At 47.3% G+C, this 24,518-nt stretch overlaps 3 protein-coding genes across 6 annotated transcripts in view; 1 reads left to right on the plus strand and 2 right to left on the minus strand.

The window, feature by feature from the left end:
• Nucleotides 1–1,716, plus strand: part of HOGA1 (4-hydroxy-2-oxoglutarate aldolase 1) — a 28,840-nt gene extending 27,124 nt beyond the window's left edge. For 2 of the 3 annotated variants that reach the window (XM_050802930.1, XM_050802934.1), the window contains one exon: nt 387–1,716. In XM_050802930.1, coding sequence (XP_050658887.1) covers nt 387–536 — 150 coding nt within the window. In that variant the 3' untranslated portion in view covers nt 537–1,716. Of the gene's footprint in view, nt 1–372 lie in introns of all 3 variants that reach the window. The other variant, XM_050802931.1, reaches the window with a different exon arrangement.
• Nucleotides 1–24,518, minus strand: part of MMS19 (MMS19 homolog, cytosolic iron-sulfur assembly component) — a 458,727-nt gene that overhangs the window by 144,807 nt on the left and 289,402 nt on the right. The window lies entirely within an intron of this gene.
• MORN4 (MORN repeat containing 4) lies at nt 3,471–23,960 on the minus strand. Of its 2 annotated transcripts, XM_050802949.1 has the most exons (5): nt 23,521–23,636; nt 8,504–8,601; nt 6,193–6,307; nt 5,582–5,691; nt 3,471–5,329 (listed from the first exon to the last, which is right to left on the minus strand). In XM_050802949.1, exons 2-5 carry the CDS (start codon nt 8,568–8,570, stop codon nt 5,181–5,183), a joined length of 441 nt encoding a protein of 146 aa, XP_050658906.1. In that variant the 5' UTR covers nt 8,571–8,601; nt 23,521–23,636; the 3' UTR covers nt 3,471–5,180. The 2 variants fall into 2 exon arrangements, with proteins under 2 accessions (XP_050658906.1, XP_050658905.1); XM_050802948.1 differs by lacking the exon at nt 8,504–8,601 and having other exon boundaries at nt 23,521–23,960.

Genomic DNA, 24,518 nt, shown 5'->3' on the forward strand with positions numbered 1-24,518 from the left:
CCTGGTGTGCCCTGCGTCAGCTTTTGGGGAACTGGGCTGCAGACGGCTGATGCTCTAGTACCTAGACCCGCAGCCTTGCTGTCTTCTCCCACCCCAGCTCAAGGACCCAATGACACCCTCTCCTCTGTTGGAGTGGATTTTTCTCCTAAAACCAAAGGAGGCACTCTTCTTCCCCAGTCTGAAGTTTTAGTATTTTTCTATTACAGACCTGCTCTCTGGTCTCTGAATCTGGATTCCCAATCTACCCTGGGTGCCATAGACTTGGCAGTTACTTTCCTGGGGGAAGAGGGTAGGACTTCAACGTTCTGAAAGTGACAGATTTCCGAGTTCCAGATATGGGCGTTTAGCAAATTTCTCAGTCTCTTTTAACAGGCCCTGCTTTGCAGGTAACGCGGCGCTTCGGGATCCCAGGGCTGAAGAAAATGATGGACTGGTTTGGCTACTACGGAGGCCCCTGCCGCGCCCCCTTGCAGGAGCTGAGCCCCGCTGAGGAGGAGGCACTGCGCATGGATTTCACCAGCAACGGCTGGCTCTGAGGGCCGGCAGCGTCCATGGCTGGCCTGAGCCCATCTCAGCCTCCTGCCTTGCACTTGCAGCCTGAAGCAGAGAGCGCAGGGGGATGAGGGCGGCCGGCGCGGGAAGCCGGTAGAGGCTCCTTTGCCTACTTTAGTCCTCCAGGCAGCCTTTTACAGGCATGCCCACGCACATCTCCTATTCTCATGGCCCCTGACCTCTCCCTTTTGTATCCTAAACTGTCTCTCTGGCCTGAAGACTGGTAAGGAGCAATTTCTCAATTCGTCTCTCTACTGTGGATGCTTTCCTATGCCCTGAGGCACATGAAATCGGAACGGAAGGGCAGAGGTGCAAGTAGGCACAGTCAGGAAGTTTTTCTTTCTTTCTTTCTTTTCTTTCTTTTTTTTTTTTTTTTTTTTTTGAGACAGAGTTTCGCTCTGTTGCCCAGGCTGGAGTGCAATGGTACCATCTCGGCTCACTGCAACCTCTGCCTCCTGGGTTCAAGCAATTCTCCTGCCTCAGCCTCCCGAGTAGTTGGGATTACAGGCGCCTGCCACCACGTCCAGCTAATTTTTGTATTTTTAGTAGAGACGGGGTTTCACCATGTTGGCCAGGCTGGTCTCGAACTCCTGACCTAGGTGATTCAACTGCCTCAGCCTCCCAAAGTGCTGGGATTACAGCCAAGAGCCACTGCACCCAGCCGGGAATTTGTTTTATTGAAGTGGGGACTACTTAGACTTGGGGCTTGAAACCTGAGTCTAGCACAATGCAGCTGGAAGCCAGGGCTACTCCTACAAACCCAAGTTCTGACTCCTTCCAGGGAAGTATCAGCTTGGGAAACTTGATCAGGAAAGTGTCACTGGTCTTTCAAAGAGCCCTCTTTACCCTCCCACCCCCGCCCTCCACACTGCAAGCTGCATTCCAGCCACATGCCCTTTTCTAAATCTATTTTCATTCATCTCCTATTCTGGTCTCTAGCCTGGATTCCAACCACGGAAAGCACGGAGACAGCTCAGTGGCTTGTCAGATTGGTAAATAGTGGCACCTGGTGGATAAATGTTACATTCTAGAAGACTATTCTGGCCAGCCTAGGTCTGAAACACTAAGGGGACTTCGCCTGAGATAGGGCCATCCTCTTGCCTACAGGCACTCTGCTTTTATTATTAAAAATAATCACTTTGTTACTATAATAAAATTTAACAGGTAAAATTTGTGTGGCTATGTACAGACGGACACTCTATTGCTATGCAGATCTTAGGTTTCCTGGCCACATGTCAAGAACCTTCCTAAAGGCAAGTGAACTCTGATGGTCTGACTTCTCCCAGCTCTAAGAGCGGCCCCAACAATACTGAGCCAGCAGGCATTCACTTACTGGAGGCCTAGGGAAGGGGTAAGAGGCAAAAGAGAGCAACTAAGCTATTTAGAAACACTTAGCACTTTTGTTTTATTTTTTTTGAGACGGAGTCTTGCTCTGTCATTCAGGCTGTGTGCAGTGGCACGATCTCGGCTCACTACAACCTCCGCCTCCCAGGTTCAAGCAACTCTTCTGCCTCACCCTCCCAAGTCGCTGGGATTACAGGCGTGCACCACCACGCCCGGCTAATTTTTGTATTTTTAGTAGAGACGGGGTTTCGCCATGTTGATCAGGCTGGTCTCGAACTCCTGACCTCAGGTGATCCTCCTGCCTCAGCCTCCCAAAGTGCTGGGATTACAGGCATGAGCCACCGTACCCAGCCAGCATCCTTTTTGATTAAAGTGCTAAGTGTTTAGGGCCAGGCAGCACTTTGAGAGGCCGGGCAGCACTTTGGGAGGTGAAGAGTTTGAGACCAGCCTGACCAACATGGCAAAACCCTGTCTCTACTAAAAATACAAACATTAGCCGGGCGTGATGGCACACTCCTGTAATCCCAGCTACTCGGGAGGCTGAGGCACAAGAATTGCTTGAACCCGGGAGGTGGAGGATGCAGTGAGCTGAGATCATGCCACAGCACTCCAGCCTGGGCCACAAGAGCGAAACTCCATCTCCAAAAGAAAAAAAAAAAAGATGCTTTCTCCAAAAGATTTAACCTTTTTCAGTGGTAATATTTGACTAGTGGCAGAAAAATGGAGATACATTTTTTTTTAAAATTACTCATTAAAAAGAAAGTGTAAGGTTAAAAAAAGAGGTAAATAGACACTTGTTTAGGGCAGAGGCTAAAGGAGAGAAAATAAAAGATCTCAATCTTCAACCCAAAACCAGGCTCTGAATGGCACTAAAGCTTGGGGCTTAGTGCCGGGGGTCCTCTCACAGGCAACTTCCAGAGGAGCTGGGCTCAGAAGAGAATCAAGTTTAGGACTTGGGGGAATAGTTAAGGCTAGGCAGGCAGGGTAGTGTACTGAGTAAGAGCTCAGCCTCTGGGCTTAAACAGGTCTGGGTTTAAGTTCTGGGATCTGCCCCTTAGTGTCTATGGGACCTTGGAGAAACTGCTTAACTTCCCTGAGCCTCATCTGTAATACAGGGATAATAATAGTACCTTCCTCCAACAAGGATGCATGTAAAAGCGTCAGTGTGGGGGTCATTGTTCCACCACTCTCCCATTGCAGAGAAAGGGAAACTCCGGCAGCAGTGGACCTACCAGAGGTAAAGCAGCAGGTGTGGCCATAACTAGTCTCAGGACTTACGCACTCTGATGCTCAGGGTAAGAGGGGTCCAGTAAAGGGAGACGGAGTCAGAAAGACTTGGTTACAAATCCCACCCAGCTGTGCCACCTACTAGTTGTGGCAGCCTGAGATTGTCTGATTCAAGTAAGAAAAAAAAATTCCTATGTCCTCCTCTGTAGAGGCTGAGAAAATTAAATGACTTGATATAGTAAAGTGTGCAGGGTCAGTTCCAAGGGCTAATCTGATTAACTTTTACAAACAGCAAATGGGTTGATATTCATGAAGACACAGGGCCAGAAAGTCAAGAAAACTAGGTATAGGCAGTTCTGGTGATTTCTTTATTCTTTATAAACACCTTTTTCTACAGTACAATTCAGAGAATAAATAGAGGCACACGGCTATAACTTCCACCACCATCTGCTGTTGAGGAGACATTTAGTGTGAGGCTAGGGGGCTAGAGGTGGGGGACGTATTTGGGTACCAGGGTAACGGGAGGCCTCCGTGATAAACTGCAGAGATCCCATCAGTAAGGTCTGACTGCGGCCTGACGGTCAAGGCTCATGATAGAAGAGCTACAGTGAGCCAAATGCTCCTTTAGTTCCCTACAGTCCTAGAGTAGGTCTAGTTCTACCAAAACCCCAGGGGTTTGGGTGAGTCTGATTTATCGGTCCACTGGGAAGAAACTGTGTCAGCCCAAGCCATCCCTATGAATTCAGTTCACTCCATGGTAGGGCCTGAACTGGCCTAAATATTCTACCCTTTTCCCTGGAGTTAGTCACATATACAATTAGTAAGATTACTGTTTACGTGAGTTTTTTTCTTGACTGCCCCAAAAAGGGATCCTGTTCCCCATCTAAGGAAGGAGAGAGGCACACACATGGGGATTATCTGCTGTAACTTGGTGAAGGAAGACAGTCTGTCTTCTAAAGGGAGGAGGAAATAGCACTCTTACCGAATCCTTCTCAAGGGCATAGGCAGGAATGAATACCAGTCTGATCAGACCAAGTGAAAGCCTGGAGCTATGATTCTAACTAGCATGAGGAGTAACATACGGAAAAGCTCTGCCAGCCAGGCACAGTGGCTCACACCTGCAATCCTAGCACTCTGGCAGGCCCAGGCAGGAGCATCGCTTGAGCCCAGGAGTTTGAGACAAGCCTGAGCAACATAGCAAGACCTGGCTCATTTTTTTATAATAATAAAATAAAAGGCTGGGCGTGGTGGCTCACGCCTGTAATCCCAGCACTTTGGGAGACCGAGGTGGGTGGATCACAAGGTCAGGAGTTCGAGACCAGCCTGGCCAACATGGTGAAACCCCATCTCTACTTAAGAAAATACAAAAATTAGCCGGGTGTGGTAGCGCACTCCTGTAGTCCCAGCTACTCAGGAGGCTGAGGCAGGGGAATCGCTTGAACCTGGGAGGTGGAGGTTGCAGTGAGACGAGATTGCGCCACTGCACTCTAGCCTGGATGACAGAGTGAGACTCCATCTCAAAAAATAATAATAATAATAATAATAATAATAATAATAAAATTTAAAAAGAAAAGCTCTGGCCTTGACTTTCACAGGGCTGCTCCACTGAGCCACCCCTATCTTTTTCCTGTTTCTCCAGGGTGGCACAGAGCACTGGCCCTAAGGTGGGGTAGAATCACCTGCCCCAAAAGCAGCAGAATGAAGGTTCTGTATCACTTGGCAGAAAATGAAGCAGAAGGGTCACAGCAGGCTGCACTGGGTAACCCGAGGTCTTAGGAACAGAGTATCAACAGTGAGAAGAGGCGGTTCCTCTGTCCTCCAGCACACAAGGGTCAGGGAAAGACAGAACCACCAATGACTGAGCAGCGTCCGCTGGCCAGCATCCTCAGCACTTTTCTGCGGTCCAGTTCTGGAATGGCAGGTGACAGGGCACATACAAGACCTCTGCTCCACTGTCATTGTCAACTCATCTCAGCTCTGGTTCATTTGTTCACCTCGAGTCAACAAGGGACGCACTGGCTTTACCCAATACTTGTCAGCTGGTGCCCGCCGCGCTGTCAGGCAGTGAGATTTCTGGCTGACTTGGAGGCGCTCTGGGCCCGCTGAACGACGGCAGAACACTTCTCACGCCGCAGCAGCTTGTTGTTCTCAAAGAGACCTTCATTGCGGGGGATTCCATGAGAACCATCGGGGAAAGTCAGCAGGCCTTGAGGAGGGCAGAGAAAACATGGGAGTAACAATGGCGTTAATGTCTCAAAGGTGAGCTTGATATGTTGAGGCTGAAGAAGAGAAAAACTCGCAGCTCTACTCAGGAGCACTCTATTGGTGAGTTCAATGGATAGGCGTCAGGGATGGCCGCTATGGATTGCTGGACCCCCGCAGGATTAAAACGAAACAGGTATATTTCCACCCATATTATGCCCACCTACGTCACCCACCCTGCTGGGCTGCAACTTACCAAAACCATCTACTCTGCCATTTTTAAATTCCCCCTCAAACGTCATGTTGTCGTATCGAATGAAGACTCCGACGCCATTAAACTTGCCCTGGGCAAACTCCCCCTCATACCTGCAGAAACACCAGAAGTTAGCCTTCAGTGGGAAGTTAGCCTTCAGTGGGAAGTTAGCCTTCAGTGGGAAGTTAGCCTTCAGTGGGAAGTTAGCCTTCAGTGGGAAGTTAGCTGTCCAGATTAATGGAGTTGAGCAGCTGCGGATCTCTGTTATTTAATAATGCCAAGGAGCAAGCCGATTCCACCTGTCACATAGCTCCATCTACCCCATCTAGTCCCAGCCAGCAGAGAAGGATCAGAGTATATATGCCATGAAGCCCTGATCTCAACGAAAGAAGATAGGACGGGAATGGGAGTGGGGTGGAAAGTCACTCACTTGGTTGACATTTCAAATTTTAGGTCCACTTAAAAAATAACCAATAAAAAGGACTACTTAGTCCTCATCTGTGTTCTGCAGGGAGTGAGACAAGCTCAGGATTGACCAGATATTTACCAGTGTCCCATTTTTATGTCAGACCCTCCCTTATTTAAGGCTAAGAAAGGAATGACCTCATACCCACCTTGAACCATCTGAGAAGGTCAATACCCCAAAGCCATTAAAGAGCCCATTCTCAAAATGACCCAGGTAGGTGCCACCATCTGCAAACATCAGTTGACCAAAACCATGCCTGCGGCCTGAACAAAGAGAAGGACAGGTGTCAGGTTGGAAGGAGGCAGTTTCAGGGTCCCTTCTTACTCTTCTAGCATCCCTTACCTGCCATCACCCTACCCACAAAGAAAACAAGAGAAGCAGTGACATTAGCAGGGCAGAGGATTATTAGCCAGAGTCAGGCACTGGGAAAACCTGGCTCCTGGGGCCTTCCCATCTTATCACTACAGATTACAGCAGGTCTACCCAAGTATGAATAAGAGAGCACTTAAAAATAACAACAGCTGGCCAGGCGCAGTAGCTCATGCCTGTAGTGCCAGCATTTTGGGAGGCCAAGGTGGGTGGATCATGAGGTCAAGAGATCAAGACAGTCTGGCCACCATGGTGAAACCTCGTCTCTACTAAAAATATAAAAATTAGCTGGGTGCAGTGGCGCGTGCCTGTAGTCCCAGCTAGTCGGCAGGCTGAGGCAGGAGAATCACTTGAACCCGGGAGGCGGAGGTTGCAGTGAGTCGAGATCGGGCTACCGCACTCCAGCCTGGGCAACAAGAGCGAGACTCTGTCTCAAAAAAACAAACAATAGCTGGCTGGGTGCAGTGGCTCACGCCTGTAATTCTAGCACTTTGGGAGGCCGAGGAGGCAGGTGGATCACCTGTGGTCAGGAGTTCAAGACCAGCCTGGCTAACATGGTGAAACCCTGTTTCTATTAAAACAACAAAAAATTAGCTGGGCATGGTGGTGGTGTTGTGCTCCTGTAACCCAGCTACTCAGGAGGCTGAGGCAGGAGAATCCCTTGAACACAGGAGGCGGAGGTTACAGTGGGCCGAGATCATGCCATTGAACTCCAGCTTGGGCAACACGTCTCAAAAAAATAAATAAGTAAATAACAATAGCTAACATCTATATTTATAGTGCCTTTACTATGTGCCAGCCTCTCTTCTTTTTTTTTTTTTTTTTGAGACAGAGTCTCGCTCTGTCACCCAGGCTGGAGTGCAGTGGTGCGATTTTGGCTCACTGCAACCTCCGCCTCCTGGGTTTAAGTGTTTCTCCTGCCTCAGCCTCCCCAGTAGCTGGGATTACAAAGTGTTGGGATTACAGGTGTGAGCCACTGTGCCTGCCCTAAATTACTGAGTCTTGAGAAATTGTACAGGTGTGATGTGACCTTGCCTCCTTCAATCCCACGCCTTTCTTCCTGGTTTTCAAATACCTGGTGTCCCCTCTAATGTGGCCTGTTAGAGGAGAGACTTTCTGAGGCTCTACTGGGTGGGCTGTATCCACCACAAGAACTCCCCTGAATTCTGTTTGAAAGGCATGATTACTCCTGCAACATCTTGCTCTGTTTTCTGGTCAGTTCAGAGAGTAAGCACAGCCCCAATGACGTAATGAAGCTCAAACCAGTGCTGCCAATCAGGCTGTTAGATTTGCCCAGCAGCTTTAAGGTGCTAATGGGGTACTGGTTTTCTTTTCCTCAGAGAGGCAGTGTAGTTAGATGTTGAGGACACTGAGTCAGGCTGCCTGCTGTGTTTGCCTTCTTGTTCTACCACTTAGAGTTCTGTGATCTTGAGTAAGTTACTTAGCTTCTCCTTGCCTCAATTTCCCCATCTGTTAAATGGGAATAATAATAGTATGTGCCTACCTGATAAGGTTGTCATGAGGATTAAATAAGATGATAAATACAAAACGCTTAAAAGAGAGGGTATGGTGGCTGATGCCTGTAATCCCAGCACTTAGGGAGGCCAAGGTGGGCAGATCACCTGAGGTCAGGAGTTGGAGACCAGCCTGGCCAACATGGTGAAACCCATCTTTACTAAAAATACAAAAATTAGCCGGATATGGTGGCAGGTGCCTGTAATCCCAGCTACTCGGGAGGCTGAGGCACGAGAATCGCTTGAACCCGGGAGGCAGAGGTTGCAGTGAGCCGAGATCGCACCATTGCACTCCAGTCTGGGCAACACAGTGAGCAAGACCTCATCTCAAAACAAACAAACAAACAAACAAAAAACCAGAAAGATATAACTCATTCCTGGAGGTTGAATTAAAAATAGCATTTTCGAATTCCTTTATTTAATCCTAAAATGGAATAAAGGAAAGGCAGGCACTATGTGGAATTAAATCCTGGAGTTGAAAATGAAAACCCATAAAGCTGGCTACATATGCTGATGTATTTGTCCTCCAGCAAATGAAGTGTTCATCATTGGACACTCCCCAGGGGTCCTTCTCACCCTCCTTCCATTCGCCACGATATTCCTCCCCACTGGAGTAGGTGAAGGAACCTTTTGTCAGGGTCATGGTGACAGATTACAGGATAAAAGGATGAAAACTGTAGGAAATAAGCAGAGGAGAACCAGTGTCATGGAATGGCAGGAGGAAAGGACTGCAAAGCAATTTTGTAGATACATTCTAAAGGCCACCAGCCTGGTAAGTGTACGCTGCCTTAGGTGCATTTAACCAAAATACCCATGTCTCCAACAACCACCAGCACCATCAACTCCACCTCTGCCCAGGTGCTCTCATCCTCCTGCTTATCTTAAAAGTTTTCAGCCAGTTCCTATTTTCTATGACCTGGGATGGAAATGGAGGATTAATCTACAAATATTTACTTGATACCTACTACGTGCTCAGTTGATGTATAAAATAGAGTATCTTCCCTTGACGAGTTTATAATCTAGTTAATAAGACTAACAATTGAAACACTGATTTATGCGAGAGATAATGTGATTAAGTGCCAACTTGGATGGCAGAGATTAACAAAGACATGAGATGGCCAGAATTTAAAACAAGCAGACAAGCAGTGGAGAAGGCAAAGAACAATTCCAGAATCAGAAAACACAGGGAACAGGCCAGGGGCAGTGGCTCACGCCTATAATCCCAACACTTTGGGAGGCCGAGGTGGGCGGGATCACCTGAGGTCAGTAGTTTGAGACCAGCCTGGCCAATGTGGTGAGATCCCGTCTCTACTAAAAATGCAAAAATTAGCTGGGCATGGTGGCGGGAGCCTGTAATCCTAGCTACTCAGAAGGTTGAGGCAGGAGAATCACTTAAACCTGAGAGGCGGAGGTTGCAGTGAACCGAGATCACACCACTGTTACTCCAACCTGGGTGATGGAGCAAGACTCTGTCTCAAAAAAAAAAAAAAAGGAAAACATGGGGAACCAACACTCAAAGGGCAAGGAACACTCTAAGGGCAATGTGAACACGAGATGTTCCATTGCAAAATAAGAAGCCTGGTCTCATTACAGTTGAGGGTTTATTTGGGGAGTAATAGGAAATAAGCCTGCGTAGGTACATGTAGCCACAATCTTAAAGTTGAAGACAGGCCTGGTGTAGTGACTCATACCTGTAATCCCAGCATTTTGGGAGGCTGAGGTGGGAGGATCACTTGAGCCCAGGAGTTCAAGATCAGCCTGGGCAACATAGCAAGACCTCATGTCAAAAATGTAAAATTACTGTAATCCCAGCACTTTGAGAGGCCGAGGCGGGAGGATCACAAGGTCAGGAGATCGAGACCATCCTGGCAAACACTGTGAAACCCTGTTTCTACTAAAAATACAAAAAATTAGCCAGGCGTGGTGGCGGGCGCCTGTAGTCCCAGTTACTCGGGAGGCTGAGGCAGAAGAATGGTGTGAACCCGGGAGGCAGAGGTTGTAGTGAGCCGAGATCGCGCCACTGCACTCCAGCCTGGGCGACAGATCCAGACTTTGTCTCAAAAAAAAAAAAAAAAAAGTAAAATTAAAAAATAAAAAATAAGCTGGGCGCGGTGGCTCAAGCCTGTAATCCCAGCACTTTGGGAGGCCAAGACGGGCGGATCACAAGGTCAGGAGATCGAGACCATCCTGGCTAACACGGTGAAACCCGTCTCTACTAAAAAATGCAAAAAAAAAACTAGCCGGGCGAGGTGGCGGGCGCCTGTAGTCCCAGCTACTCGGGAGGCTGAGGCAGGAGAATGGCGTGAACCCAAAAGGCGGAGCTTGCAGTGAGCTGAGATCCGGCCACTGCACTCCAGCCTGGGTGACAGAGTGAGACTCTGTCTCAAAAAAAATAAAAAAATAAAAAATAAAAAAAATAAAAAAATAAAAAATAGACTGGGCATGCATGGTAGCTCACACCTGTAATCCCAGTACTTTGGGAGGCTGAGGTGGGCAGATCACGAGGTCAGGAGTTCGAGACCAGCCTGGCTAACATGGTAAAACCTCATCTCTACTAAAAATACAAAAATTAGCCAGGTATGGTGGCAGGCGCCTGTAATTCCAGCTACTCAGGAGGCTGAGGCAGGAGAATTGCTTGAACCCGGGAGGCAGAGGTTGCAGTGAGCTGAGATCACACCACTGCACTCTAGCCTGGGTGACAAAGCAAGACTCTGTCTCTAAATAAATAAATAAATAAATAAATAAATAAATACATCTGAAAAGAACCTCAAGGATTTAGTCCAACCTCTCATTTTATAGGAGAAATAGAAGCCCAGAGAGGTAATCGAGTTTGTTGGCAGCCTCCCCTGACTATGCTAGTCCTTTTTCCCTGTACAGCATAGCCTCTGCTTTTAGCTCAGGCTAACTTAAAGAGACCTTTGAAAGCTGGGCGTAAGAGTTTACAGCACATGATGGAGGAAAAGAGGCAGCCTCTGCAGGTTTGTGAACCAGGATGTAATATGATGAAGGCAGTGTGTAAGGAAAATGAATGTGGTAGCGTGAAGTGGGATGAATTGAAGCAGCAAGTCCATAGTCAGAAAAGCTTGCAAGGAAGGGAAATATGATAATGCAGCAGATTGTAAAAATGGGCAGAGTTATTCTCCCTCCGTTCATGACCCTACAATGTGACAAGGTAGATCCTCCCATTAAGAGACAGAGTTGGCCAGGTGCGGTTGGCTCATGCCTGTAATCCCAGCACTCTAGGAGGCCAAGGCGGGTGGATCACCTGAACCAGACTGGCCAGCATGGCGAAACCCTATATCTACTAAAGATACAAAAGATTAGCAGGGCGTGGTGGTGGGTGCCTGTAATCCCAGCTACTCGGGAGGCTGATACAGAAGAATTGCTTGAACTCGGGTGTCAGAGGTTGCAGTGAGCCGAGATCGCACCACTGCATTCCAGTCTGGGCGACGCAGTGAGACTCTGTCTGAAAAAAAAGAGAGGCAGAGTTTATTTATTCCTCCACCCTCTGGATCTGGGTTGGCTATGTGACTTGCTCTGGATGATGGAATGTTCGCAAAGGTGATCTAGCAGAGGTCTGCAAAGCACCTGTGCACTAGGCTTGCCCTCTTGCTATACTTGGACCTGTTCTGCCCCCGTGTAAATAAGCCCAATCTAGTCTACTGGATGGTGAGACCCTATCCCAGCTGGCCACAGATGAACAAATAGCTCAGGCAAGACCAGAAGAACTGCCCTTCTGAGCCCAGCCCCAAACTAGCGACCACAGACTCACAGGATAAACAAATGGTTATTGTTTCAAGCCACTGTGTTTTCTGGTGGTGTGTTATTACCCAGAAAAAAAAAAAGTATATTACTGATACATTCAGGCATGAGTCTGGGAGATCACCGTATAATGGGAGCAGAAGGAACAACTAGGATGGATACATCATAGGAAAACCATCAGTAATATTTGGGGACTGGCTAGATATGGCTTCACACTAGTGGTGAAAAGATGTATTGAAGGATATCCTATAAGAAGGGAACTACACAGTGGCTCAAGCTTATAATCCCAGCACTTTGGGAGGCTGAGGCTGGCAGACCACTTGAGCTCAGGAGTTTGAGACCAGCCTGGGCAACATGGTGAAACCCCATCTCTACCAAAATTACAAAAAATTTAAAAAATTAGCCGGGTGTGGTGGCGCGTTCCTGTAGTCCCAGCTACTTGGGAGGCTGAGGTGGAAGGATCGCTTGAACCCAGGAGGCAGAGGTGCAGTGAGCCAAGATCACGCCACTACACTCCAGCCTGGGTGACAGAGGGAAACCCTGTCTCAAAAAAAAAAAAAAAAAAGAAGAAGAAGAAGGGAATTAAGATAACCCCAAAATCATTAAATATAAACAGAGGCAAATAGCATGTCATTTGATATACTAAAAAATACAGGCCCTATTTCTTTTTTAATTCCCTAGGTCTTTTCATTCATCCCTTCATCTTTCATTTACTTATCTATTTATTTTTTAGAGACAGGGTCTTGCTCTGTCACCCAGGCTAGAGTGCAGTGGCAAAATCGTAGCTCACTGTAACCTCAGACTCCTGGATTCAAGGGATCCCGTCACCTCAGTCTCCAGAGTAGCTGGGACTACAGGCACACACAGCTACCTCCTCATCTTTTCCAGATCTAAGCAATACAATGTTTTCTCCAGTGATTTTGACGATGCAGATTCCTAGGCCCAAACTCAGACTTACTGAATCAGATTCTGTATAGTTAGAGCCCGGGAACCTGCAGTTTTAATAAGCACATCATTAAATCCTTACTTCAAAGCTTGGGGCCTACTACTACAATAAACGGAAATACTGTGTGTGAAAAGTTCTCTGAACTATAAATCACTATTGAAAAGTCCTCTATCAACCAAGCATGGTGTCTCATGCCTGTAATTCCAGCACTTTGGGAGGCTGAGCAGGGACAATTGCTTGAGCCCAGGAGTCTGAGGCTGCAGTAAGTCATGATAGCGCCACTGCAGCCTGGGTGACAGAATGAGACCCTGTCTCAGAAAAAGGAAAGAAAGGGGAAAAAAAGTCCCCTCTGATTAGTAAGTAACCTAGAGTCTGACCCTGAGGCATCTGACTAAGTTCCAATAGGACAAGGACACATTTTCCTCAGAGTACTGGGGCCAGACTTGGCAGACAAACAGGAAAGAATTCTTTTTTCTTTTAGAGACAGGGTCTCATTATGTTACCCAGACGGGACTTGAACTCCTAGGTTCAAGAGATCCTCCAATCCCCTCTTAGCCTTCTGAGTAGCTGGAACTACAGGTGCATGCCACTGCTCCCAGCTCAAAATAAGATGGGTTTTTTTTTTTTTGTTTGTTTGTTTGTTTTTGAGACTGAGTCTTGCTCTGTCGCCCAGGCAGGAGTGCAGTGGCGCGATCTCGGCTCACTGCAAACTCTGCCTCCTGGGTTCACGCCATTCTCCTGCCTCAGCTTCCCCAGTAGCTGGGACTACAGGCTCCTGCCACCACACCCCACTAACTTTTTGTATTTTTTAGTAAAGACGGGGTTTCACCACATTAGCCAGGATAGTCTCGATCTCCTGACCTCATGATCCGCCCGCCTTGGCCTCCTGAAGTGCTAAGATTACAGGCATGAGCCACCACTCCTGGCCACAAGATTCTTAAATCTTGGGGGCCTGGTGCCAACAGCTAGCTTCCTTTTTCTTCAAGACCCAGGGAAGCCAAAACCTCATCCAGTCAAGATGGAGTTCCAAAGAATGGGTTCCATAGTTTCATAGCGCAAAAGGGGTCTGGTATATTTTATACAAAAGTGATGCTTTAAATATTCAACTAAAACAACACATATGTTAAATTTACTTTCTCCACATTGTCATGGTGGACAGTGCTAGATTATTTATATTCCAATTCAGGTGGCACAACCCTCTCTAATAATCAATTGCACTAACCCCAGAGAAACTGTCTGAAATACCTTTATAACAGAAGCTAACATTTACTGACCTCTTATTGTGTTCCATCAGTGCTGTTTGTTTTAAGAGATGGGGTCTCACTGTTACCCAGCCTGGAATGCAGTGGTATGATTATAGCTCACTGCAGTCTCAAACTTCTGGGCTCAAGTGAGCCTCCCACCTCATCCTCTCCAGTAGCTGGGACTAGAGGTGTGTGCCAACACACCCAGCTACTTTTCAAATTTTTTGTTGAGATGGATATTGCTATGGTGCCTAGACTGGTCCTGAACTCCTGGCCTCAAGTGATTCTTCCTCATCAGCTTCCACTGGTGTGAGCATCAGTGTTTTTTGTTTTGTTTTGTTTTTGAGACGGAGTTTCACTCTTATTTCCCAGGCTGGAGTGCAATGGCACAATCTCGGCTCACTGCAACCTCCACCTCAGCCTCCCAAGTAGCTGGGATTATAGGCATGCGCCACCACGCCTGGCTAATTTTGTGTTTTTAGTAGAGATGGGGTTTCACCATGTTGGTCAGGCTGGTCTCAAACTCCTGACCTCAGGTAATCCACACGCCTCGGCCTCCCAAAGTGCTGAGATTACAGGCGTGAGCCACCGCGCCCAGCATGAGCATCAGTGTTTTTAAAATGTTATCTAATTTCATCTCACAACAACTTTTTGGGGTGGGTATTATTATTAGTTCCACTTTAGGGATGAGGAAACTAAGGTGCAGAGAGGATAAGTAAATTAACTAAGGTCATACTTTAACATGTGGAAACTAACATGTGAAAGTTAGAATCAGAGCTCTGACAGCTGGCCTTGCTGGCGCAAGTTCTTGCACTAACTTGCTAACTCATACCATCCTATCCTATCTGGCCTCCCAGGATAATCCGGTGGTGTTGTAGACTCTGAGCACAGAAGGACTTGAGTTCAAATCTGAGTTCACTGTATAATTATGGGCAAGGTATTTAAGCATCTCTAAATCTCAGTCTCCTCATCTGTAAAGTGGAGATAATATATGTATTTCACAGAGCTGGCAGGTGGACTCAGTTAAATATCTGAGAGTCAGTGGGTGACAGGAAAGAAAAATAAAAGAAAGAAAATGACACACACTAAGTACCTAGAACACTGCCAGGGTCCGTCCACTAAATGTTAGTTTCTTTTCCTCTTTCAAAGTTTTACACTTAAACTCACACATATACTTACTGTAATGAAAACTTCTCTAGGTCTTTCCTCAGTAAAAATTGCTACCAATGTAATTCAAACAACACTCTGAAAAAGAAAATCTCAGCAATTTTGACTAAAGAGCTGAATACTAAGTAGAGGAAAAACAAACTATAATTGCTACCATCCGCTCTTTGTCAACATCCTACAGGATATTTGCATTTTGGCCTTCTGTCATAAAGGTTTTTTTTTTTTTTTGAGACGGAGTCTCACTCTGTCACCCAGGCTGGAGTGCAGTGGCACCATCTCGGCTCACTGCAAGCTCTGCCTCCCGGGTTCACACCATTATCCTGCCTCAGCCTCCCGAGTAGCTGGGACTACAGGTGCCTGCCACCACGCCAGGCTAATTTTTTGTATTTTTTTTTTTTTTTTTTTTTTTTGAGACGGAGTCTCGCTCTGTCACCCAGGCTGGAGTGCAGTGGCCGGATCTCAGCTCACTGCAAGCTCCGCCTCCCAGGTTTACGCCATTCTCCGGCCTCAGCCTCCCGAGTAGCTGGCACTACAGGCGCCCGCCACCTCGCCCGGCTAGTTTTTTGTATTTCTTAATAGAGACGGGGTTTCACCGTGTTAGCCAGGATGGTCTCGATCTCCTGACCTCGTGATCCACCTGTCTCGGCCTCCCAAAGTGCTGGGATTACAGGCTTGAGCCACCGCGCCCGGCCAATTTTTTGTATTTTTAATAGAGACAGGGTTTCACTATGTTAGCCAGGATGGTCTCAATCTCCTGACCTCGTGATCCGCCCGCCTCAGCCTCCCAAAGTGCTGGGATTACAGGCGTAAGCCACCATACCCGGCCCGATTTTTTGTTTTTAAGGAGACAGTGTGTCGCTCTGTTGCCCATGCTGGTGTGCAATGGCATGATCATAACTCACTGCGACCCCGAACTTGTGGGCTCAAACAACCCTCCTGCCCCAGCCTCCGTAGTAGCTAGGACTATAGGCACACACCACCATGCCTGACTAATTAACTTCTTTGTAGAGATGGTGTCCCACTATGTTGCCCAGGCTAATCTCATACTCCTAGTCTCAAGCAATCTCTGGCCTTGGCCTCCCAAAGTGCTAGGACTATAAGCATGAGCCACCACACCCAGCCTCATGACTTTTTGGTTTTTTTTATGAGAACAAGCAGACGGGCACAGTGGCTCACGCCTGTAATCCCAGCACTTTGGGAGGCTAAGATGGGTGGATCACCTGAGGTCGGGAGTTCAAGACCAGCCTGGCCAACGTGGTGAAGCCCTGTCTCTACTAAAAACACAAAAATTAGCCAAGTGTGGTGATGGTCGCCTGTAATCCCAGCTACTTGAGAGGCTGAGACAGGAGAATCACTTGAACCTGGGAGGCAGAGTTTGCAGTAAGCCAGGATCATGCCACTGGTTTCCAGCCTGGGTGACAGAGCAAGACTCTGACTCAATAATAATAATAATAATAATAATAATAATAATAATAAATAATATATTCTGATGCTTGTTCTCTTTTTTTTTTTTTTTTTGAAACGGAGTCTTGCTCTGTGACCCAGGCTGGAGTGCAATGGCGCAATCTCGGCTCACTGCAACCTCCATCTCCCGAGTTCAAGTGATTCTCCTGCCTCAGTCTCTCGAATAGCTGGGATTACAGGGGACCATCACCATGGCTGGCTAATTTTTGTATTTTTAGTAGAGACAGGGCTTCACCATGTTGGCCAGGCTGGTCTTGAACTCCTGACCTCAGGTGACCCACCCATCTCAGCCTTCCAAAGTGCTGTGGTTACAGGTGTGGGCCACTGTGCCTGGCTTTTTTTTTTTTTTTTTTAGACAGAATTTCGTTCCTGTTGCCCAGGCTGGAGTGCAATGGTGTGGTCTCGGCTCACTGTAACCTCTGCCTCCTGGGTTCAAACGATTCTCTTGCCCCAGCGCCTCCCAAGTAGCTGGGATTACAGGCCCCTGCCACCACACCCAGCTAATTTTTGTATTTTCAGTAGAGACAGGGTTTCACCATGTTGGCCAGGTTGGTCTTGAACTCCTGACCTCAGGTGATCCTCCCGCCTTGGCCTCCCAAAGTGCTGGGATTACAGGCGTGAGCCGCCGTACCCGGCCTTATTTTTGTTTGTTTGTTTGTTTAATGGAGACTGGTGCTGGTGACTGCTGAGTAGCTTCAGCAGAGGGACCTGATAACCTTTTTTTTTTTTTTTTTTTTTTTTTTTTTTTTGAGATACTCTCACTCTGTCACCCACGTTGAAGTGCAGTGGCTCCATCTCAGCTCACTGCAACCTTCGTCTCCTGGGTTTAAGCAATTCTCTTGCTTCAGCCTCCTGAGTAGCTGGGATTATAGGTGCCCACCACCACACCTGGCTACTTTTTGTATTTTTAGTAGGACAGGGTTTCACCATTTTGGCCAGGCTGGTCTCGAACTCCTGGCCTCATGTGATCTGCCTGCCTTGGCCTCCCAAAGTGCTGGATTACAGGCGTGAGCTACCATGCCTAGCCAGAACATAATGATTTTTGATACAGACACCAAAAACCCAGACATGGTCTGATGTGAAAACAGCTAGGCCTGACCACAGCAGGGCTCAACGACATCTTCTATACCCTGGCTCTGTCCCAGCCATGAGGACAGATGAGTTCTAAGAATCCCTGTGCTCTCACCCAAATAAGAGAAAAGATTCATTTCTCGCCTAAATGAAGGGCAACCTTGTGGAGACTCTTCTTGAGATGTTTGGGGGCCACTCCCATAGAACTTTCTCCCTTCTTCAGTTATCAGTCAAACATTCCATTTCCAGTATCTCTCACACAGAAGATATCCGAGGCAAGGACCATTATTTTCTTGTAGTCAACTACCTCCAAACCTGTGGGAGCTATTTTCTGAGAGGGGATGCTGGTACTTGTCATGTCATCTCTGTCCTATCAATGTCCCACAAGGTCAGCATCCAATTTCAGGCTCACAAGTCTCTTATCACCAGCCCAGCATCAGAGTGTGCTGGGGTAGAGGCCAACATGACTCCATTGCAAATATAACATTAATGAGAGCATGAGAAGCAGTTTTCCATCAGAACAGCAGAAGAAAACTCCAGTACAGACAGGCATTTTGATCAGGCAATCTTCAGCTCTTCCCAGAACTAAGTCACAGCACTAAAAGTCAGCTTATGGTTGAAGTTTCATTCCTTCAAAGCACGTCAGTTAGAATCTGAAGGACTGTATCTTCCACTATATCTTATAATTAAACAACCATTCCAAAACGTAAACACAAAATCACTATTTATATAAAAAGATTATAAGTATTTCCTTTAGATGTCTGGCAGCAGTTAACCAACTTGTTTTCACTCAAAATTTGGAAAGAGTTATTGCAGTGGGATTTGAGGAGTCATATTGACTACACACGGACTCAGGGAAAGTACTGCCTTGTATTTATTTACTTTTTCTCAAGGCTACGTGAAGCTTCCAAAGAGTGGCATTCTACCTTGTTCCGGGAGGACCAGTAGAAGATTGATGAAAGAAGGGAACGTTTCTCCAGTTTGAGGGTTATTTATGGACAAAGTACTAGTTCTCAAGTTGTACACCTAACCACGTTTTTTTTTTTTTTGAGACAGAGTCTCACAGTGTCACCCAGGCTGGAGTGTAATGTTGTGATCTTGGCTCACTGCAACCTCTGCCTCCCAGGCTCAAGAGATTCTCGTGCCTCAGCCTCCTGAGTAGCTGGGATTACAGGTGTGCCAGCATGCCCAGCTAATTTTAATATTTTTAGTAGAGATGGGGTTTCACTATGTTGGCCAGGCTGATCTCAAATTCTGGCCTCATGTGATCTGCCTGTCTTGGCCTCCCAAAGTGCTGGGATTATAGGCATGAGCCACCACGCCCAGCCCCTAACCACTTCTTCAGTATGCTATTAGCTCTTGGGGATTATACCCTAAATATTTTAAGGAAGCCAATGAAACCAAAAAGGTTACCTTGTTATTACCAAATGTGGCAGACTGTATTTCCAAGATGTTTGCAATAGTATCTTCTGTCTTACATGTTTGTCTACAATTTGACCTGGCTGCTGACCCATCACAAAGTGAAATCTGGCCGGGCGTGGTGGCTCACGCTTGTAATCCCAGCACTTTAGGAGGCCAAGGCGGGCGGATTACGAGGTCAGGAGATCGAGACCATCCTGGCTAACACAGTGACACCCCGTCTGTACTAAAGAATACAAAAAATTAGCTGGGCATAGTGGTGAGCGCCTATAGTCCCAGCTACTCAGGAGGCTGAGGCAGGAGAATGGAGTGAACCCAGGAGGTGGAGGTTGCAGTGAGCCGAGATTGCGCCACTGCACTCCAGCCTGGGTAACAGAGCAAGACTCCGTCTCAAAAAAAAAGTGAAATCTACCTCCCCTTCCTTGAATCTGAGTAGGCTCGTGACTGCTTGGACCAATAGAACACAATGAAAATGATGGTGTGGGCCGGGCATGGTGGCTCACTCCTATAATCCTAGCATTTCGGGAGGCCGAGGCGAGCGGATCACCTGAGGTTGGGAGTTCAAGACTAGCCTGACCAACATGGAGAAACCCCATCTCTACTAAAAATACAAAATTAGCTGGGTGTGGTGGCACATGCCTGTAATCCCAGCTACTTGAGAGGCTGAGGCAGGAGAACTGCTTAACCCAGGAGGCAGAGGTTGCGGTGAGCCAAGATCGTGCCATTGCACTCCAGCCTGGGCAACAAGAGCGAAACTCTGTCTCGAAAGAAAATGGTGGTGTGTTCTGAGGTTAGATCATAAAGGGTGACGCAACTTCCATCTTGTCACTGATACACTCACACTTGGAGATGTAAGCCACCACATAAAAAGCCTGACTACCCAGAGGCTAACACTGAAAGCCAAGCCACACAGCAAAGTCATATATTGGTGCTCCAGTTGGCTGTCCTTACCTTTGAATCATCCTATCTCAGGTACCAGGCATCAGTGAAGCAGCCTTCAGATGATTCCAGCCCTCAGTCACTGAGCCTGCATTCCGTCCCATATCAGGGAGCAGAAAGAGGCCTCCTCATGGTGCCAGGTCCAAATTCCCTTACCCACAGAATCCATGAGCATCATATGGGTATTATTTATTTATTTATTTATTTGAGATGGAGTCTTGCTCTGTCGCCCAGGCTGGAGTACAGAGGCGCAATCTCTGCTCACTGCAAGCTCCACCTCCTGGGTTTAAGCAATTCTCCTGCCTCAGCCTCCCAATTAGCTGGGACTACAGGTGCTCGCCATCACGCCTGACTAATTTTTTGTATTTTTAGTAGAGACAGGGTTTCACTGTATTAGCCAGGATGGTCTCGATATCCTGACCTTATGATCCACCCGCCTCGGCCTCCCAAAGTGCTGGGATTATAGATGTGAGCCACCGTGTCCGGCCACCATATGGGTGTTTTAAGCTGCTAAATTCTGGGGTAATTTGTTATACGGCAATAATAACTGGAATACCATGTTTCAACCTAACCCTGCCACCATCCTGTCCCATTGGTTTCCAACAGTACATACTACAAACTTCCATTCCATTTTGATTTAGGGACATGTAGCAAATTCCCTTGGCAGATGCTTGCCAAAATGATGTCCATTGCCAAGACCACAATCAGAAGTGCTACTGAAAGGGAACATGCGTAGAATCCATGGATCTCAGGCCATGGTTGAATACGTTTGGCTAGAAACTGTCATATGTGCCCAAATAGTTGATATTGTCACTATTTGGGACATTGTCTGGATTTTATGACTTTTATAACTAACCATGCTAATATATAATATATAACTAACCACAGCTACTATATATATATACTACTATATATATAATATATATAATAATATATATATAGTATATAATATAACTAACCACAGCTACTGACCTAAAAAGGAATTTCACCAGTAACCATGGTCATTGAGACAAATCTAGTTTAACAAAATACAGCCAGTGCTGATGAAGACTGAAAGCCCAATACTTCTTCTTTTTTTTTTTTTTTGTGGCAGAGTCTGGCTCTGTCATCCAAGCTGGAGTGCAGTGGCGTCATCTCAGCCGCTGCAACCTCTGCCTCTTGGACTCAAGCCACCCTCCCACCTTAGCCTCCTGAGTAGCTGGGATTACAGGAATATGCCACCACACCCAGCTAAGTTTTGCATTTTTTGGTAGAGACAGGGTTTCACCATGTTGCCCAGGCTGGTCTTGAACCCCTGGGCTCAAATGATATGCCTGCCTCAGCCTTCCAAAGTGCTAGGATTACAGGTGTGAGCCACCGTGTCGGCCCAATACTTTAATAAGAGATGCAAATCAGTATTTGTATCAGTTATCCAAATCATCTTTTTAAAAAGAATATATGGCTTAGGGGTTTAGGCTACAAATATACCCATGGAATCCAGTCACAAGCCAAGATGATTCACACTTCTAAACAGACACTCACCCTTTCTGCACTCCTGATAGATTGGTTGCAAAGGATCAGTCCAAACATTTACATAAAAGAAAATTACTATTCTGTCCCTGTAAACCAATACACTATTAGTCTGCACTATAGACTACATTCCTGCTATCTTCATTTTCTTTTGCCCCAGACATTTCTTTATTATTATTTTCTTATTTCCAAACAGAACTCTGAGACAGTAATGAGAATTTTTGTTTCCGTTCTATTTATCTTTTTCTAATTTTAAGAAATCAACTTATTAAAGAACATTTTTGTATTCACAGTAACCTGTGTCCAATTTAAGAGGATTAAAAAAAAACAACAACTGACACAAAGAAGAAAAGGGCCAGGCATGATGGCTCAGTCCTGTAATCCTAGCACGTTGGGAGCCTGAGGCAAGAGGATCACTTGAGCCCAGGAGTTCAATACCAAGCTGGGAAACATAGTGAGACCTCATCTCTACAAAACAATTCAAAAATTAGCTGGATGTGGTGGTGCATGCCTGTAGTCCCAGCTACTCAGGAGGCTGAGGCAGGAGGATTGCTTGAGCCCAGAATTTGAGGCTGCCAGGGTGAGCAGTGACTGCACCACACCTGCACTCCAGCCTGGGCAACAGAGCCAGACCTTATCTCAAGAAAAAGAAAAGAAAAGAAAAACAAACAAACAAACAAACAAACAAAAAGGATGGGGCGGTGGGAGAGATCCAGTTAGAGAATACTGGTTGGAGGCAGCCACCCTAACTACCTACATGTCTCCCCAAAACCCCCTTCCCAGGGTACAACAGTCTTGTCAAATTATTTCAGTAATAAAGCAGTTCATAGGCTTTTAGAATCCTAAAGAGAAGAAAATGAAGGCTTTGATGAACAAAGATTAACCTTGTTAAGAACCTAGAACAAAAAGTCAAATACTCTTTTTTTTTTTTTTTTTTTAATGAGACGGAGTTTTGCTCTGTTCCCCATGCTGGAGTGCTGGGGCAGGATCTCGGCTCACTGCAACCGCCGCCTCGCAGGTTCAAGCAATTCTCCTGCCTCAGCCTCCTGGATAGCTGGGATTACAGGCGCCCGCCACCACGCTCGGCTAATTTTTGTATTTTTAGTAGAGACGGGGTTTCACCATCTTGGCCAAGCTAGTCTTGAAATCCTGCCCTCGTGATCCACCCGCCTCGGCCTACCAAAGTGTTGGGATTACAGGCGTGGGCCACCACGCCCGGCCTAAATATTCTTTTTTAGGTGTTTTAAAAGGAGATCGAAATAACTGTTTTTCATTGTTAAGTCTAACCTCCTCTTTCCTCATGTGAAAAGTAAAGAAATGTATCGTTGCTATATGAAGGGTTCGTTTAGGAAGACTGTGGGATGGTTAGAATGAAGAAAGTGGGAAGAAAATTGGCGCCAAAAAGAATATTAAAAAAACAACAACAGCAACAACAACAACAACAAAACGCGATGATGACCTGACCTGGGGGTGATTGGGACTAGGGAGTAATACTGCCAAATACGATCCCATTTCACGGGAAAGGGAATGCCTGGGCTGGACTCCGATATAGCAGCTATTCCTGCTGGTACCTAAGCAGTTCAGAGATGCTAGACTGCAGGGATACCCCCGATCAACGAATTGAAGCATCCCATTCCCCAGGCTTCCATATGTGGGAGTTCTCTCCACCAGCGAGATAAAGGCGGGTCCAGGGAAAACAAAGCCCTAGACCACAACAAGGTAACACCTTCTCGCACCCCATTTTCACGTTCCCGCCCGGTTGCTTCCTGCTATCCTGGTCCGCTCTCCCGCCCGGCAGGGTCTAACGCTCCCACGGGTCTGCCAATTCCCCTGATGCAACCCTCCACCCCCTGCTCGCTAACCCCAGTCCAGTCGGCTCTCCTGGGCCTCGACCCCCGCGGTGGAGACTAAAGGGTTCAGGTTTGGGTCCCCCACAGGCAGCCGACCTCGGGTCAGCGTATCCGAGGTGGAGCCGCATCCCCCAGCCCGGTCATCTCGTGCTGGGTTCCTCAGTGCCCACCTGGCCGATCATCCTCTTTCCCAGCCCCCTCCCTCCTGCGCCTCCAGCCAACCTGGGACTAGCCTTTCGGGATGACCGTCACGCCTGGACGCAGGGCTCCAGCTCCTCGGACTTTTCCTCTGATGGGTTCCCGGCTGCCACCTTGCTCTCCGCCACCTCCACCAGCGCTTGCCCCACTTGACGCCGCCATCCCGGGCGACCGCACTGGGCACAATTCCCGCTGCCCATTGGCTGTTACCTAGGCAACCGGGAGCAACGCCACTCCGCATTGGCCCAGCCCGCCTCCGCGCCATCTTTGTGCGGGGCGGAGTGTTTGCGAACCGGAGCTATGTGAAAGAGGGGTGGTCCCACCTCTGCAACGCAGATGAGACAGAGGATCCAAATCTGGCCTACCCCGAGGCCGTCTAGTTGAAATGGCAACCCCAAAGAAAACCAAACCTGCGCCGGAAGCAACAGTGACCATCAACGCGAGCGGCTGTGATCTTGCTCCAGTCCCCACTGCTGAGTTTAAGACAGATCCTAAATCTAGCTTCAGAGAAGCAGCTTTGTAAATTGTAACGCGCTGGGCAGGACAGCCTCCAATAACTCTGTGCTAGACATTGTGATATCAAGACACTTTTGCATTCGTTATAGGAATTTGTGCTGTCCTTGTCATTACCTAGATTCTTTTTGTTTAAAATATAGTACCTGGCCAGGCGCAGTGGCTCACATCTGTAATCCCAACACTTTGGGAAACCGAGGCAGAGGAGGATCGCTTGAGCCCAGGAGTTCTAGATCAGCCTGGGCAATGCAGGAAGACTCTGTATCTATAGGAAAAAAAAAAAAAAATTACCCAGCCTGGTGGTGTGTGCCTGTAGTCCCAGCTACTCAGGAGGCTGAGGTGGGAGGATCCGTTGAGCCCAGGAGGTTGAGGCCACAGTAAGCCATGATTCTGCCACTGTACCCAAGCCTGGGCGACCTAGCAAGACCCTGTCTCAAATAAATAAACAAACAAATAAACAAACTGCAAACCAAAAAGTATCTGAGACAGGTTTCAGTTTAGAAGTTTAT

Source organism: Macaca thibetana, chromosome 9 (genome assembly GCF_024542745.1).
Source record: "Macaca thibetana thibetana isolate TM-01 chromosome 9, ASM2454274v1, whole genome shotgun sequence".
NCBI classification, from domain to species: Eukaryota; Metazoa; Chordata; class Mammalia; order Primates; family Cercopithecidae; genus Macaca; species Macaca thibetana.

Coding starts and splice junctions, on each gene's coding strand:
- MORN4 (XM_050802948.1), bottom strand. CDS start 23,761: ATGGCGCGGAGGCGGGCTGGGCCAATGCGGAGTGGCGTTGCTCCCGGT. Junction 6,308..23,520: donor TCCCGAAAGGCTAGTCCCAG/GTTGGCTGGAGG, acceptor CTCTTTGTTCAG/GCCGCAGGCATGGTTTTGGT. Junction 5,330..5,581: donor TGGCAGAGTAGATGGTTTTG/GTAAGTTGCAGC, acceptor GCCCTCCTCAAG/GCCTGCTGACTTTCCCCGAT.